This window comes from Takifugu rubripes, chromosome 17 (assembly GCF_901000725.2).
Source record: "Takifugu rubripes chromosome 17, fTakRub1.2, whole genome shotgun sequence".
NCBI classification, from domain to species: Eukaryota; Metazoa; Chordata; class Actinopteri; order Tetraodontiformes; family Tetraodontidae; genus Takifugu; species Takifugu rubripes.
This window is the reverse complement of record NC_042301.1, coordinates 14,325,074-14,342,439: the sequence shown is the minus strand read 5'-3', so window position 1 is coordinate 14,342,439 and position 17,366 is coordinate 14,325,074. Positions and strand designations below refer to the sequence as shown.

At 47.6% G+C, this 17,366-nt stretch overlaps 2 protein-coding genes across 5 annotated transcripts in view; both read left to right on the top strand.

The window, feature by feature from the left end:
* Positions 1–3,769, top strand: part of gstcd (glutathione S-transferase, C-terminal domain containing) — a 30,233-nt gene extending 26,464 nt beyond the window's left edge. The window contains exons 10-11 of the mRNA XM_003972439.3: positions 164–233; positions 1,174–3,769. Of these exons, the coding sequence (XP_003972488.2) occupies positions 164–233; positions 1,174–1,358 (255 nt within the window). The 3' untranslated portion in view covers positions 1,359–3,769. The remainder of the gene's footprint in view (positions 1–163; positions 234–1,173) is intronic.
* A 115-nt stretch (positions 3,770–3,884) lies between these two features.
* The window catches only part of npnta (nephronectin a), a 36,816-nt gene continuing 23,334 nt past the window's right edge, over positions 3,885–17,366 (top strand). For 2 of the 4 annotated variants that reach the window (XM_003972440.3, XM_011612894.2), the window contains exons 1-3: positions 3,885–4,452; positions 11,024–11,124; positions 14,697–14,747. In XM_003972440.3, coding sequence (XP_003972489.2) covers positions 4,382–4,452; positions 11,024–11,124; positions 14,697–14,747 — 223 coding nt within the window. In that variant the 5' untranslated portion in view covers positions 3,885–4,381. The remainder of the gene's footprint in view (positions 4,453–11,023; positions 11,125–14,696; positions 14,748–17,366) is intronic. The other 2 variants (XM_011612895.2, XM_011612896.2) reach the window with 2 other exon arrangements.

The following is a 17,366-nucleotide window of genomic DNA, read 5'->3' as shown; positions in this document are numbered from 1 at the left end:
TGTGAGGATGTAATGGCATAAACATTTAGGATGAACGCGGGGCTGATTCATGCCTGTGCATGTCACCGTACAGTTTAACCTAACGGGTCGTTCAGAGAAGAAGAAAAGGCAGTTTGTGCGAGGCCTTGTTGTTATTTACAGCGCTCATGTTGTCTTGTTTCAGGAACACATGATTCTTTGCCGCTTTGCAGACCAAACTGCTGTCCAGCTCCCTCCAGAACGGCGACTCATAGGTAGGACACCAAAACACTCCACTCTTGTCTCGGTAACAGTTTGACCCACTTAAATCCTAAACCCTGTTTCCTGTGCTGTGTTTCTAACGGCGTGATCCAAAAAAACCGCTGCTGGACTTGTTGAAAAGTCTTGTTAAAAACGTTCACACGGGGATTCCACCAATGTGACGAAAACAGCTGCGGCAAACAGCTGCAGCGTCGGTGTTGTCGGGCTCGGAGGGAGGTGTTTTAGTCATCCTGGAAGCTCCGGGAGGGCCGCTTCACTCTCCGCTGAGGCGGCTCTCCAGTTTATCTCAGCTCCCCGCTGAACCTGAGCCAGCTCCCCAAAGCTTTCAGGCACACCCGCCGTTACCTGTCACCGATGCTCTGATATGCTTCTGTTCACAGCTTCTGTCTGTTTTCGAAGCTCAGATATAAACCAGAGCTGGGACCCGTATCTCTCCAGCAATGTAAACAATACCTCGTTTACAGATTGTCAGATATTTATTTAAGATTCGCCCGCCTTCATCGACTAACATAAACATACAGTACCTTCTAATTAAATTACTCACAAATGTTCTGTCACGCCACCTTCTGTACATGTAAAAGCTAACTGGCTGATTCCTTTTAAGAGTTCATGTTTTGTTTTTCTTGTCGCGCTAATATTTGTTAGCATGTCAGTGACAATCCCTTTAATGTTAGCACAGAGCTAACACTGAATGAACCTATTGATACATTTGGCTACTTCCTTTACTTCCATATTTTTTTAATGGTCTCAATTCTAAAGCCGAAAATTTGACTTTCACCTTTAGATGTGAACGTTCTCCTCTCAATATTGATTATTGAATATTTAAATGGGACTCTGTTGTGTTTATGAGACATTGAAATACAACAGGGGCAGTTAAGTATCAACTTGATTATCACTGTAATCAGCACATTTTTCCACTCTGGTCCCCCCCAGGTAAACAGTGTATGGGGCTGGTGGACTTGGACCGCTCCTGGGCCGCCGAGACTCACGGGTACTCCGTGCGGGTCATGACCATGGAGCCCGAAAGCTGCTCGCCAAAGAACAACATGCTGGTTGGACGGCCGCCGGAGTCAAGTGGGCTGAAGTCCGCCGTTAGCCGAGCAGGAGCTCATATTTAGAACTGTATCACCAAATTACCTCCATTTCATAAAGAACCTGCCTGTTTAGATGGATGAAATAAACATTTGTTTACTCTGCAGTCTCCCTCCGGCCGAAACCGTGCCAACAACGCCATGATTTTTGGAAATGACAAGCATATGGGCGCCTGCCTCCGGGGGCCGACTGCAGCCCTCGCTGTAGTTAAGAACACTCAATTATGAAAGCGCTCCAGTCCCCCTCCAACTGTTCCATTGGCTTTGTCTTCTCCCTAAACTGTGATATCAACCTGTCAAGATCAACACAAGCAGCTGGAGCTGCGCGCCACAAACAAAACCAGCCGCCTCCTCCCTCCACGCGCTGCCTTTGTAAAGAGAGGACGGACTTCTGCGTTCCACCCCCGGCGGGCTTTTCCCACGTCCTCAGAGGGATTCTGGGTAAAAAACAAAAATCAGCTGTTGGGGATGGGCTGGAGAAGTAATCGCCTCGCCGCCCTGAGAGATAAATGCGCGCGTTTGCCATTATTCTACAGGGGAACTGATTATCCCTCATAAAGGACGAAAGCCGTTCGCTTTCCCTCATATGTTCCGTATCGCTGAATATTTTATGGCGGCGGTGAAAAGGTCGCCGTCTGATTAGATGCAAACTGTTGAGAGGTTGGCAGCATCAGACGGGCCGCTCCCAGGATCAGGGACACCGCGGGGTTTCATTCACTGGAGGCAGCTGAAAACAGTTACCTGTTTTTGTTTTTTACTGTAAATCTCCGTCTGTCACTCTCGGCTGCCTGTTGCGGATCCCTGAGACGGCTGGAGGGGAGGGGGGGAGAAAAGGAGGAGATGAGAGGCGAGGTGGGTTTTCCAGCCCCTCATCTGAATTCAGCCGGGGGAGCCAATCTATCCTGGGGTGAGCGGACACAGACGCGGCTCCCTCCAAACGCTGGAACCGTTTCAAATGGGGATATTTGCGCCAGTGGCGCGGCACAAGCCGACATTATTGGAAAGACGGCAGTTGGAAGAGAGAAGTGAATCCAACGTAAAGCTGAGAGACTTTTGTGAAGCGCAGGGTTGGAAGGTGACTGTTTAGAAAACGGGGGGGGGGGGGGGGGGGGGGGGGGGTGAGATGAGCTGAAGAGGTGTCTTTTTATTGTGATTTCAGAGGCTTCCTGCACCTCCAGCGATGCACCCAGCGGAGGTTTTTATTGATTATAAACCACTTTGCAAATGTTGCCTTTCATCCGCAGGTTTCCCATTTAAGAATCGGCCTTTTTGGCCTCGTTTTCCCGCGTTCTGTTGCCCAGCGTTGCCTTGTTTACTCAGATGTGAGTTAAATTTAGCAGTAACCCACGGCGCCGCTGCGCTTAAATCGTCACAAAAACCTGGAAACGTGTTTGCTTAATAAAACAGTTAATACATGTTTGTACAGGAAAACTCCCTCAAGGCCTGCAAACAGTTTCCGTGATCAGGATCATTTTCAAATGTGATTCATCATCACATTTTTATTTGCACAGTCATGAAAACGATGATTTACTGCATAACTTCAACGGCTTCATTCTTGAGGCGTCCGGCCCCTGGACGGCCGGAGATATTGATCACGGGGCCGCTGACGGGACTCAACAAAGCCACCGTGAATGCCAAACTTGCAACTCATTAATCTCCTCTCCATTACAGAGAATTAGCCGTTTTCCATTTATTCCTTATTATCTTATTATTATTCTGTTGAGTGGCTTAAATTGTGAGAGCTGTGGGCACGGAGCCACGCATGATGCAAGCAGGAGTACAGAAGCAATCAATCCAATGAACACTGACTGTTCTAGCTCTTGTTATTCAGAGTCTGTGTCCATTGCATTTGGAGAAACCAGCTGACCGGAAAAGAAAAGCCTTTTGCAGACTTCAGACTTGGTTTTAAGGTTAGAATTGAGGGTAAAGGTTAGGGGTCGAGGGGTGTTTACGTCTGTGAAAGTCCTCACAAACATAGTGTCACAGATTGAACCACATTCTTATCCTCAATCAGCCAGATAACGCTGCTTTGTTTGATCAATGAGACATTAAAGGCTACGGTGGCCCAGAGGGCTGACGCGTCGATCAGTCGCTTGCACCAATCTGATCTTTTTTTTAGCCTTTGTGTGCAGATAGATATCATCTGTTCTTGATTCTGGAGGTGACCGGCTCATCCCTGAGTCAAAAAGTGCTGTTAAATATAAAAACAATGCGTGGAACTCGGTGATTTCACGTTTCACCTGGAGCAGCAATAAAAACGTTTATTCCCACAAATCAATTACCGTAATTGGTGGTGAGAAGACGTCAGGTGTTGGGGGAAATACGATACTTTCTTATGCTGTATTTTTTTCCAACAACTGTAACATGTTTGAGAAGAAAATGAAAAGCTGTTTTCGAGGTGTAATTACAGCCCCGATAAAGTGATTCTGCCTTAATTGCAACGCTGTCTCCTGTCTCAAACGCCCATTTTGGTGTTTTGTTATCCTTATCTTTCCGTCCTCCTCCAAATTCAGCACCATCTACCTGGGTGGCCGATGCACCTGCGTGTCTCAGCAGGCTGCGCGCAATTATTGGGAGCCTTTGCGGAGCATGAGCCCCTCCGAGCTGCGTCTGGAGGCTCCTGTTGGCTGCTCGGGTCGTGACGTCGCGTTCCGTCCCGGATACGCAGCGGGGGGATTATCTGCCGCTGGTCGTCCGGGAACAAAAAGCGCGGAGATAAAGATCTGACTGCAGTAGGGGCTGCTGGCTGGAGGCTCCGCCGGCTGAACTTGTCTGTGTAGACGGAGAAAGAAGGGTCGGGAGCTGTGCGCTCTCTTCCCGACAGAGTGCGTTCCGCCACACACCAACACGCGCACAGAAACATCGCCACTTCCAGACTGCGCACTGGTTCCACTCCAACACCTCCCGAACACCGACCAGTTTGGAGAAACGCCGGCAAAGCGCGTCCCACCTGTGCGCCTTCAGCGTGCGTCAAAGAAACCCCGTCCTCGTCCTCCGTGGTTTCCTCACCTTTTTGGATTACTGGAAGCACCAACCGCAGGCGCGATATCATGGGTTTATGGATAAAGTTGGTGATGTTATGCTGCTGCTGCTTTGGAGCAAGTGCGGACTTCAACGGCAGGTAAGGACGCGCAGCACCGTCGTTGAGTTCGGATCAAGCTCCCACGGCGTTTTGCGCACTTATTTGTATTTAACGGACTGTTTTATTGGCCGCCGCGCATGCCGGAGTGCGTATTTACGCCTCCAAAGTGCGGAGCTGCATTTCGGTCCGACTGGAAACGTGTTGATTGCGCAGACGTGTCTCCCAACGCGCATATGCGCATCCTTTTCCAGTCTTAAAACTTTAAAACTGTGACACGGGGGGTAATTGTTCACATGTTTGCGGCCTGAAAACACTGTTTTTGGTTACACGTGCAGGAAAAAGCCTAGAAGCGACTCTTGTCTGGTCTAAAATGACAGCACGTCTCCCCTTGCTTCGTGTTCAAACACGACCCAGCCAAGTATGCGAAGACAGAGGCGTGGAGAGGTGCCAGGGCCCGGGAAACGTGCCCGACACCTTTGCCCATAGGTGCATCTGAAGGGGGAGCATGATTAATGTTGGCAGCCTCTCCAATGACAATTAGAGCCGTGGTTCCAAACTGCGGTGCTTGTGGAGTCACTTCCTCGCGGCATCGGAGGCGTTTTTATCCCCCCAGAATCGGACTGAAGTCTGTTCAAACACAGACCCCAACCCCCGCTGCTAAATTTCTTCAACAAAAAACGCAGTCACTTTATTTCTCCAAAGACTACAAAGCAAGGTTTTCTTTCATGTTTCACGTTCTGTTCTTTTTTATACGTATATATACCCTCAATGCACAATTGTTATTGAAATCGAGTTCACGCATATTTAAAAAAGAAAACCCCTTTCAGACTTCTCAGCCATATTTCACCTGCCTATTGATAGAGTCTGACATCTGGAGATACACCCCCCGGCCCCCTTGGCTCTGTCAGATCAGCTTTCTTCTGTGTTCCAAAATGTTTCAAAGGGCGCAGATTTGAATATCTGGGATCCTGGCGAGAAGTAAATCGTCAGATTTGATGTTATTGCTTTTTTTGACCGCCCCTCCTCTCATCACCATTGCTTGAGCCCATGTGGCAGCTTATGTTTCAATGAGATGTCTGGGGGTTTTAACATTTAATTCGTGCAGGGTCTTTTGTGTAATTATCATTTACTCCCATCTAGCAGCATAATATTGCATGTTATTAACTCCTGGGCTGATGGAGGGGCCTGTCAACTTGGCCATAATTTGCCAATTTTTATGGGTATAAACTCGCCTGAGCCCGAGTCCCTCTTCAATATTAATTCATTTCCAGAATATCCCCCCGAGACCGCGCAGGAGCAGAAAAGCCATTTATTACCTGGTCCCTTTCACTTATTGCCATTTAGAGCGCGTTCCAGTCTGATCCATCGAGGCCTGAAGGGTCCTTCGCGGTCGTTGCCGGAGGGATCGCTTCGTTCCACCGTATACTGTAGCTGCATACATTATGCTTGGCAACAAATTAGTAGCTAAACAACATTGCGCGGCTCTTCATTGCCACTTTTTTTCTTTTGCAGCGAGCACTGCAGAGTTCCTGCCGTGCAGCCCAAGACGTTAGCTAAAATAAACCCCAGCCCTCACGCTAGGCCGTATTGTTAGCCAGTGTTGACAGCGAGCTGTCAGGTGGTAAGTAGTACATACCAGAGCTTCCAAATAATAGTCTGGAGCCGGTTTATGTCGGCACACTTGGGTCTTGTTTGGATTCGCAGGGTTTGGGATAAGCACGGAAATCTCAGCAACCTGAAGACAAAGACATCGTCCCTTGGACGGATATTTAAAATCAAACCCTGCTGTTTATTTGTAGCTAATGGTAAATAAAGATGAAATAGCAGACAGCTTATCGATACACGCAGAAGTAGTTGAAACTGGTCAGTGCATCCGGAATAGCTTCCGAAATCTTCCGTTTCAGAATGAGGATAAAGCCAACGAGGCGTTTCCAGGCACAGACCGTAGGAGATCGTTTTCATGCTGAAACCACATCTGTCTGTTAACCCGACCGCTGCCCAAGTAACAGTAGCAGCTGCGCCCCCCCCCCCCCCCCCCGCTGCCAGCAATGGCACTCGTGCTGGAACCCTTCTCCTGCGACGCCTCAGAGAATTGGACCAACAGGCTATTTTGGTCTTATTGGTTGGAGGACGCCACACACGCTTCATGCAGACGTAAACTGTTTGACTGAACAAGACTTACAAGCTTTAACAGATCATTTGTATAGAGTATAGAGGCATATTATTGGATGTTTCATTTTAGGAAGGCTGTATTTATAATGGACGTGTTCCCTGACTCTAAATGAAAGCTAATTTGATGAGAAACTGACAGTTTTAATCTCGAGGTTGACGTAGCAAAGACGGAGAGTTGAGATTAAGGACCGACTCGCACTCGCCATTCTGTTAAACAGGGGGTCTGTCCTTCACACTGTTTCTGCTGCCTCTGCTTTAATGTTTACTCTGACAGTGTTGCGCTTCAGTTGTCTTTAACTGATGCCAGCCACGTGTTCGCTCCGGCTTATCGGCCCTCAAAAACTCAATACAACCCTTTCAGTTAAATAAATGTTACGGATGTGAGCTCACGAAACAACCTGATCGCTCTTACAAAACCAGTAATAAGCATACCCTCAAATTAATTATTGGATAATAGCGGGTGGTTTTTGGATAAACAGAGATGAGAAAGAGTCTTCCCTCTGCTCTGATTTAGCATTGTGTTGATATTCAACTGTGTAATAATAAATACAAGACTAAACTCTTGGCGTAGTCCTGGATGGCACGGTGGCCATTTCTCTGATGTGATCTCAAATCTTGACACCAAGCGCGCGTCAGTGTTCCGCACGGTGCCGGGACTTAATCTGATAGTCTTGGCAGCCTCGCTGCATGTCTGGCAACACGTGCCGCCGTTCATTAGGCCACCAGACGCCTCACGGGTTTGCGAACTCGCCCCTTCAGCCGGGTCTGACAGGTTCAGGCATGATCGCGCAACATCCCGTGTAGCAGTCGGTGTCGGCGCGTCTGAACCCACTGGTACCTGACGTCAGGGAGGGGTAATGGGCTTAATTCATCCGCAGGCCTCCACATGCTCCTTGTGTCTTTAATAGTGTTCACACTCTCTTAATCCTTAGGGGGTCCCCCCTGTGACGACTGCTAGAACCGGGTCATTTGTAAAACAATAAGAAGGAAGCCCCAACGGTCCGGTATCAATCCTCGCCTTACGTCTATGAAGAGCCTTGTCTGGCAGCCAGCGCCTGAGCTGAGGTGTCACATAACATGTTTGAAGGGTAATAATTATCTGCTCGAGTTCCCTTCAAGGCTTAGCACAATTTCGAATCATTATTCAGAGCCTGGAGGTAATAACTGCAGGTGCTGACATTCATCTGACGTGCCAGCCGAGCTTTCGTCTCAGGGGACGACAACTGCTTTCCCTTTCTCCGCGGGGTCACCTCCACTCCTCCATTAGCAATTTGTCAATAAGTATTTGGTAAACATCTTAAAATATGCAGGGAAAATGAGTTTGATTGTGTCGCTGTGCGGCTAAATCTGGCACCAAGCATCAAACGGCTGCAGGTCGGTTACGCGTGCTCTATATTCATATGCGTGCGTGCTCGGGAGAACTCATTGGAGAGATCGCCCAGGACCCGCGGTTCTCCCTATCAGCCCCAAACAAGCCTTCCAGAAACTGCTGGCTCAACATCTGCTGAGAGATTACACAAGCTCATGCTCAAGTTTCAGGATATTTGCTCAGTCGAATGTCACACCCTTTTTTAATCCCACATTTTCGGTGTGCTGCTCATAGATTTATTTATTTATTCCTCTTAAAATCTTCCAGAGAAGCTAAATAGCTCCTCAGCTCTGCCAGTTTAGGGCTGCGTGGCAACAGTAGATGTGATCGGTACCCCGGTGAATGCTGGATTGGTGCTATTCCCAACGCGTTCATAATCCACTGCTCCGTAAAAAAAAGGTGTAATCCCCGCAGATTTCTTCCCACCGGAGTCCAGGGAGGTTCTCCTCCAAGATGGCACATCCATTCATGCCATGTCCAGATGGTTCACAGGAGACAGGCAGGGGGCCACGGAAGGGTATCAACCACGTCACAGGACCTGCTGTCCTACAGCCATAACGAGCTCCAGCAGGCCACTTGTGTGGACGTCCCCCCCCACAGACTGGCAGCATCACCATGTAGATTATCACTGGTGCCCAGTTCAGATCACAGCAGGTTTACTTTGATCACATGTGACAGATGCGAGAGAGTCTGGAGACGCCGTGGGGAATGATCAGCTCCCTGGACATCCTCCAGTTTGGTTATTCTCACTGGTGGGCTGAGGAGGGGGGGCACATCCTGAGAGGGCTGCAGAGATGCCAGCCAAAGGTGCAGCTGGCCGAGAGGAGATTCTTCAACCGACTGTCAAACCACCGGGCTCCTGGTGCCTGGTGCAAGACCTCTGATACTTCATATATGGTTGCATCCGCCGTCACCAAGTCAAAGCACAGGCACACCACAGATGCCCTAATCCAGGTCTGGGGGGAGACCCCCCCCAAGGAGGCCATAAAGAGCATGCACAGTCTATTCACATAGGTCGTATACGATTGCATCGAAGGCATCGGGAACAATCGTGTTAGCGAAAATATCAGTTCCAAAAATAAAACGAAAATGTCACGCAAACGCTAATTTGGTTGTTCAACTGTATTTAGCATTTGACGTTGACCCCCTAAGCATCCCAGTCCTCCTCTGAGAAGAGATATTTTTGCCCTGTATTTTGTCATGTGACTTTGTTGATATTCATATCCGATTTGGCGAAGAGGGGAGGGAGAGATGTGGGGGGGGGGGGGGGGGGGGGGGGGGGGGGGTGAAAAGCAAAAGTTCGAAGGCTCCACTCCATCTTTCCCGGCAGCTTTCTTCTGGGATTCGTCACAATGAAATGCTTTAACTTTAACAAGCTACGTGAGGAGCCACGAGGAGGCCACGCACCCACTCATGCTCTTGTTTTATTTTGTTGAACAAGTTTACGGCACCAGCACAACATGTTAGTGTAGGCGTGTGCCATTTGCAGAAAGCCTGGCATCCTGCCTTCCCTCCATTCCTTTTTTTATCCTTCCCATTTTCTTTTCCCTCCTCTGCTCTCCTCTCTTGCCGCTTTGCTCAGACTTTCTCCTCGGCCGACTGCTTTTCCTCTTGCCAGGAAGCAGACAAATATTTTCGCCGGATCTGCCACTCTCACTTAGCGTCTTTTTTCCCCCTTCAATGAGGTGATTGGCAGCGGAGGCAGACATTAGCATTTTCCTCGTTCTGGCACAGAGTTGCTAACAGAGGCTAGTGGCAATGGTTGTGCCTTGACTGCTGAGTAACGGCCCCTCTCTTATCAAGCCACAACAGAAAGCACCATTGGTTAAAAGGGTGAATATTAGCAGACTGACAACAACATTTATTTTGTTGCAGTATTACATATTTTTCGCGACATCGTGCTACCTAAAACTTTGCGATCTGTCCGGACTAAGGCTGACCTTAACGTTACTCAACCATTCAGGCTTTGTACTGCGGCAAATTTCCCTCTGCTCACTCTTTTTATTGTTGTGTAATTCGAAGTAACATCTCTCAGCCAGGATTTCAAAGTATGCGGCTTGGATTTCTATCAGTGTCCTTAAATGGACTCGTTTCTTCATCCCGTTCCCTCCGTAGATGTGCCGAGCTTTGGTGCAGAATTTATTTTTTTTATTTTTTTTAAGATAATCCGCACGCTCACGTCTGCCAAGAAGCCATTTCTCGCTCTGAACGGGGGAGAAAAAAAAGCCCGCTGCAACAAAAACATCCTGCTGTAATGTCTCTTTGGAGAACTGCAAGTCTTAGCAATAACCTGTACCTGAACTCACACCTGCTTGTTCTGTCCAATGTCCAAAAGGCCCCTTTGATGCTGATATTAATCTTAAATGGAGCCACGTGGGTTAAAAGGCAGGACCGTGCTCCTTATCAGACCCCATTAGCTGCCTTCAAAGTTAGCTTCTGCTAACACCTAACTTTTCTTGAATCCCCGTGCATTGATGCAACACATTTGTAGCATTTGTAGCACATTTGTGCCGCCGAGAAGCTACGCGGAGACGCCGAACAAAGGGATGTGGCGACCCAGTTGGCAGAACAGCTGAGAATCTGGCGGCGCTCGATGTACGCCACACGTGAAAATTCACGAAAAGACACAAGGGAGATTATAGGATATTTGCTATTCTGGACTTTATAGGGTTTATCTGCTTTAATTTATTACTATTCGAACTATTTACTGTTTCTGGGTTTGCTTTAAGAAATAAGGAAGCTGTTGGGTTTTTTTTTAGCATTCCAAAATATATGTGACCGGCTTTAGGCCTGCCGGTCCAGTTTCAGAGCTTATGCACGCTTAAAATGTCACAACTGATTAGTCAAGCCAGGTTTATTTCTACAGAATGTCCAAATTTACCTCAGAGGGAAATGCAGTGGCGTCTCACCCCAGTCCCAAAAAATCCGAGACGCTGGCGGAAATGAAAACAACACGGGAGCGAATCCTGTAAATGATTTGATGCCTCAGTCCAAACTAATTTGAATAGACCCCCGTCTTATATCAGGGGCTTTTCCCTCCCTGCAAACTAATTATGTTGTCCTCTACAGGTGGCCACGACAGATGGCCTCTTCCAACGGGCTGTGTCGCTACGGGGCCAGGGTGGACTGCTGCTGGGGCTGGACGCGCCGCTCCTGGGGTCACTGCCAGCGTGAGTGCCACCACCGCCTGCTGATGACGCTGCTGCCGGGGTTCAGGGGCGAAAAGGAGCTAATGCGTTCGGCAAAAGTCTCAAGCTGGGGTCAGACATGCTGTTAGGAGGAGGGGATGCTCTGTCACTGTCAATTAGAGGACACGGAGGCGCAAACGCGCTCATTGTCGCCGCAGAAACACACACCGCTAATGGAGCGTCGCCAGCTGGGACAGCCTTTGAGCAAAGATTGATGGTGGCAACGGCTGCTTAAACCGACGGGTATTTCGATGCATAAGAAGGGAAAGAGCGCACCTGCATGTCGACACAGTCAAGGGCCAGAGGAGCCGCGAGAGGGTCACACGGGACGGTGGGGTGTGCACGCTCACGCGGGTGCCGACACCATCTTGAGGGTTCGTGGGGCATACCTTGTCACGCCTGCATGCATGTGTCAGACAAACACGCGGGGGGACATTAACAGTTAGCATTTCCCAGCTAGTTACATCATGGGAAGTTCCTCTTCTCCGCTGCAGTGCCACCCGGGGAGGTGTGAATACATACGAAGGCGGTTTTTCATATTTGTTCTGGCTTGGCGCCTGCGCTGGTGTAGTCGCTTTGCTCGGGGCTAACAAACTAGCGGGTTTTATTCCACAGCAGGAGCCCTCCAAACCGCAGGTTGGGAGGCATTTTGCAGTATTGCAATTGTTCCCTGTCAAAGGCGGGTCAAGAAAAGCTACCTGGTTTCTAGCTGTCCGAAGACGACAATTAGAGCAGCAGCGGAAAACATTTGCATAAAAATGACAAATGGCGAGAAACAGGTTGCCGCTGAACTGGAGGTTTCTGGGGTTTCTCTCAATTCTTCTTATCTGGCATGTGGATACTTTCCACTGTTGCACATAAATTCCTGAAAATAAAATTCAGCACCCCCGAGGAGGCAAATCCGAGCTCCACATTATGGCCACACAGCGCCATTATGTAGGCGGTGCCATCGCCCTCTCTGTGGAACTATGTTGGCATGGTCTCCTTGGCGATGGCATCGGTTTTCTTTTGTTCATTAAATCGTCTAATTTGTCATCTGCTTCCGCTTCAGAAATGTATTTTCAAGGACACAAAGAGAAACCTGAACTCCACATGAGCTGATAAACGCTCAGGACGATTGAACCCTGTTAGTTTGGGGCTGATTTGACCTGCTGTGGAAAAGACCTAAAATGCTTCTATGATCTCCATAATCTGGTGTTGTTTATGTACCCCCCCACCCATCCATTGTTATTTAAAATTCCATATTGATTTACGTGATGTCATGTCTGTTTTGTGGAACGTGTCACACACTGCCTGTTGGGTCTGAAGGTCGTGCTGTTTCTCCGGTATTTCATCGCAAGTATTACTCGTGTTTGTGTTTGAGCTCGCTGATGTTAAATTTAGATCTTTCCACTCCACGAGGAAACATGATTTCCTTTCTACTGAAAACAACAAGAATCAAAACAAACAAGCTGTGCCAAAACCAATTTGTGGATTTGTAGTTCATGATTCCGAATTAGAGGTTTTATTCTGTCTTCGCCATGAGAGTTCGCCTTGATTAAAAACCTCCTACCTTTTCTTGAAAGGGTTTACGCTTGAACTACACAATCTATTCCACAGCGATCTGGTCCAAAAGCGCCCAGTTCCGCTCGGTTGTATCATTTGATGTTGTGTTTTTGGACACGGGGCCAGACTCTACAGTAATCCTGGCAGGAGTCAGCCGTCTTCTTGCCCAGAACCCTCCCAGTGTGTCTCTGCTGGGCTCTCTGCCTTTACAGCTTTCTTTAGGAAAATAAAGGTGGAGCCGATCCGTCTCTTTGGATGAGGATGGCAGAGGATGCTTTCTCATCGCTTCAGACTTCCCACTCCCCAAATATTACTGAAAATTAGCTCATAATGTAGTGTTGAAATAAATGACCTTCAGGCACTTTGCTTATACGAAGTCTCTTAGACACATCTTGATTTATTGCGCGTTGATTAAATCTTATGATATTATGTAACGTGTGATAGAGAAGCAGTCTGTCCCTGGACCAAACAATCGGCAGTGTGTCGCCATGTTTCCTTTGTCGTTCTGGAGTCCCACGTGTTCCACACCCAACCAAACCAAACCAAAAATACGAGCTAACTTTGAGCTTAACCACCGTATCGAGCTGCTGCAGCACTTCCACTCAACCATCCTGATTTTCTTCTCTTTGAGAGCTCCGTATCGGCCCGGTGATTTAAGTCGCTCAGAGAGTGCCGCCTTAATGCTTCCAAATGCTCCGGAATGAGTGCACAGTTCAAATCATTCGCTTCTGCCTACAATCAGTATTCCATCAGGTCTGCCTAGTGCTGATTTAACCCGAGGAGTGTGTGCCTGCGTGTGTGTGTGTGTGCCTGCGTGTGCATGTGTGTGTGCGTGTGTCTATGATTGTCTGGATGTGTTTCAGACGATTTCATTACAGATTTCGGGTTTTGCGCTGATAGAAGAGATAAGATCAGAGCTATCGTATCGTAGTTTTTCTCACTCGAAGAGCTTAGCTAACGGTTTGTGCCGCTTCAACCAAAGTAATAATGGATCAACAGTGGTTTCTATTTAATTCCCCACAACAGAGAGTGAAAGAAAGAGGCTGAAATCTGAAGGGAATACAAGTACTTGTTAAGGAAAGTAGTGCATAAGGAGCGAGAGAAAACGGCTGCTTGACTTGGGGGTCTGGCCCATAGACAATTAGAGTCAGACGCACTAACAATGCCAATATTTGGCATGAACGGGACTCCCGCTCTGGAATCAGAGCTGTTCAAATTTGAACTCGTACATTAATATGATAATTACATGAGAATCAATTTGATTTTTTTTAAAGCCGCGTCGCTGAACATCTTTGAAGGGATTCCCTTGCTTTCTGTTAACTTCCTCTCAAATCCTCGTGAAAAAAAAAGCCCTGGCCTGAAAGAAAGACAGTTTCTCTGGGTAGGATTTCTCCTCCATATTAAACAGATCACAGCACAATTTCTCCGGAGCTCCTGTTGAATTTCGGATTCAAGCCGCTGTGACCGGGATTTGGTTTGATTGAGCGGCGTCTTTGTTTCCACAGATGGTGTCGGTCGGATTAAGACAGGGCTTCTCAATTGGTAATTGGAGCTAACAAGTGTGTGATGAAAGCAGAAAAGTGATATCTCTGTTTGGGTGTTTCAGGATCCGCCTGTGCAGCTTCCTTTCATGATCACTAAGCTCATTTATTTGGACTCGTTTTAATCAGTGCGTTTTCATCTGCACCACAGCAAACACAAAGAAGCGCTGTAAAGACGGCTCCTTTCTAAAAAGTGTCGGCCTCACTCTGCCTTGTAGTGGAAATATGCAGTTAGCCGCCATGTGTGTGTGGGAGATCTCATCACTGTTGACACCGTCATGGTTCCAACTAACAACAGGGAACACGTGTGGCTCCAGACTGTCTTCATTTGCTATTAATACCATAAAAGTTGACTTGTTAATATGATCCAAACGCTGCCATCTAACATCATGTTTGTTTTCTTTCCATATACTTAGCATTGCCTCCTTTTTCCCCCCCTTTTTTCTGTTTTGGCTATTTGTTTTGCAGCTGTCTTCGCCTTAACTCACAGAGTAACCAGGATAAGATGCCAGCCCCAAGGTTAGCCCCACATGTCTATTGAAATAATCTTGGCAGATATGCATTGCTAGGGGCACCTCCTCTGAATCCTGGGCTCATCCAGCACCACTAACGCCTCGCGCCTCTTGGCAGCAGCCACCTTCTTCCCTCTGGGCTCAAATCGATACAAACAGCTTGCAGTCTGCAGACATTTCACCTGGCTAACACCAATTATGCCAACGTTCCCCTTTTGTCAATAAACAGCATACTAATGAAAACCTCCATGCATTCCACCGGTAATATAAACAAAAAACTGCCAGCAACACACAATTATCTCCTTATTGTTCAGTTATCTGATAGGAAACTCAGCCATGAACACCCTCGCCAGGGTCCCAGTACCGGGTACCAGCCCAACCGAAAGGCTGACTGGCGGGTGAGAAGGGCTGATGCCAGGCTGGTGATTTTAATATTACGGCTGGTCGAGCTTTATGGACGGCAGGGCCGACACTTTTCAACACTTCACCGTATCACGGTGACATTACAGGATGGCATTTTCGCTTCACTCAAAAAAAGAAAAGAGAGAATGAGATGAAGCAAGTTGCGACATTAGATCAGACGTGTCGGCCTTAGTCACAGGGGGTGAACCGTTTTAAATGGGCTCTTAGGCAATTTAAAGTTTACATTTATAGCAGCAGACTTCTTTTCAGGCCATTTTTCTCTTAGGAACTATAGTTTTAATGACGCCTGAGGAGAGGTAGCCGGACACGTACATTTGGGATCAGAATCATCATTTGTGTGTGCTTGAATCAGGTCATTTGTGATGCAATAGGAGAGCCCGAGCCGGCTCAGGGCGCCTGACCTTGAGTTTCACACTCATGCCTTAGATGAGCTGTCAGCGCCTTAGAGTTATAACGCTAACGTTAGTCCCAAACATGCTGACCGAGCCCCACTATCAGGTCCTAAATAATCACCAGATCTAACATCCAAAACACACGCCTGAGTCAAATTTAGGGTGTAAAAAACAATCAGCGTAATGAAATAATCAGTCCCTTTGTGTGAATAATGCACGTTAATATCCCATTCTTTTCCGGGGGTCCGGCTTGACTGGACTTGGCCGTCTAACAGTTATTAATCATCCAGAGTAGCTGCATTAGAAGAGAAACCCAGTGAAGGCACCCTCTATGTCTTGATGGTGGTCACAGGGCAGCGGTCTCACGTGCTCTGTTCGTCCTTCCAGCTGTCGCCATTTTTAGTCGTCCGCGGTGGTGAATGAACGCCGGCTGTTTCCCATGAACTCTCCGCTTGTGATGCAGCTAATCGAGCCCCACGTAGGAAAATAACAAAAGCCCTGCACTCGACTGACCTCTTATTAAAAACACCACAAGCGTCTCACATTTCCTGACCAGAACAGCCTTCCAAACAGTCGCCTTGTTGACACCCGGACTCGTACTACAGGCCACTCTAAGCAGCCCAACAATGCTTTCTTTCTCTTTAATTGTCGCCATATAAAGTGAACCAAGTCTGGCGATGCTATCAGATCTAATTAAAGGATTCAAATACATTTGTGGCTTTAAATTCAGCTTGAACAAAGTCACAGAAACCCGACTACTGAGATGTTATTGCCCAGAAAAGTACTGGAATAAACTTGATTATCTCAGATACCATAAACTCTGCTCATGTTTCCAGCAATCCGAATCTTGAGCTTTGATGATCAAAGGGGTGGCTAAAAAGCGCCATTATTTAGAGATGTTTAACTCTAGGTACTGAAAAAAATGGAGCAATTGAACTGTTGGGGGTGAAATGTGTAAACTGGAAGGAAAATGGGAAAAAAGGGGGCTTCCATGGCAACAACTAAGTGTTCTGGGTTCGTTACCTTTAAGCGTCCTTCATGAATGTTTCGGTTGTCCACTGCAACATTAACATCATTTGCTCTTATCGGTTTCAAACCTGTTTGCAGCGTGTTCGGTTTTCAGCTAAATCGGCACGGTGGAGTTCACACTGTGCACCGAGGTGAGTCTGCGGGCGTAAAACCTGATGGATTCCGCAGCCTTATTACTGCAAATAAAAGTTAACGCACGCACGCTGCTCCATCCTCGCTAATTGAGCCCTCTAACTTCTCTATATTATGACAAAATAAATGACGCTCTTAATGAAAATTAGTAACACTTGGCTCGGGCCCAGTGTATCGGGGGGGCTCCACAACAAGCTGCAGTAAGCACAGTCAGATAAGGGGGGCAGGCCTCCAGCTCACTGAGACAGAACGCACACTCACAACGCTATCATCCACGTGCATTTGCCTTTTACTGCACCACTAATTACCCTCCATTGTTTGGGGTGTTATAATTGATTCAGCTGGAGGGGGAACTATTTTTCACCTTGGTCATCCCATGGGCGGGATGCCACAGGTGAAGATAAAGCAATTTTCCCACAATCCCTTGCAGCTGAATGTGGGCGTGGGTCGAGTTGATTAATGATGATGGTTGATCCATCATCATTAATTAGAAATGATAGTCATTTCTCACAGGGACAATGTAGCAAATCCATTATTTTCATGAAAGCGGCCTCGTGCTGTCTTGCCGAGTAAATAGAGCTGCCACGCCGAGTAAATATAACGTATAGCCGAGTCAAGACGGTGCCGGATTAAGTGCTTTGTCGTTTTGA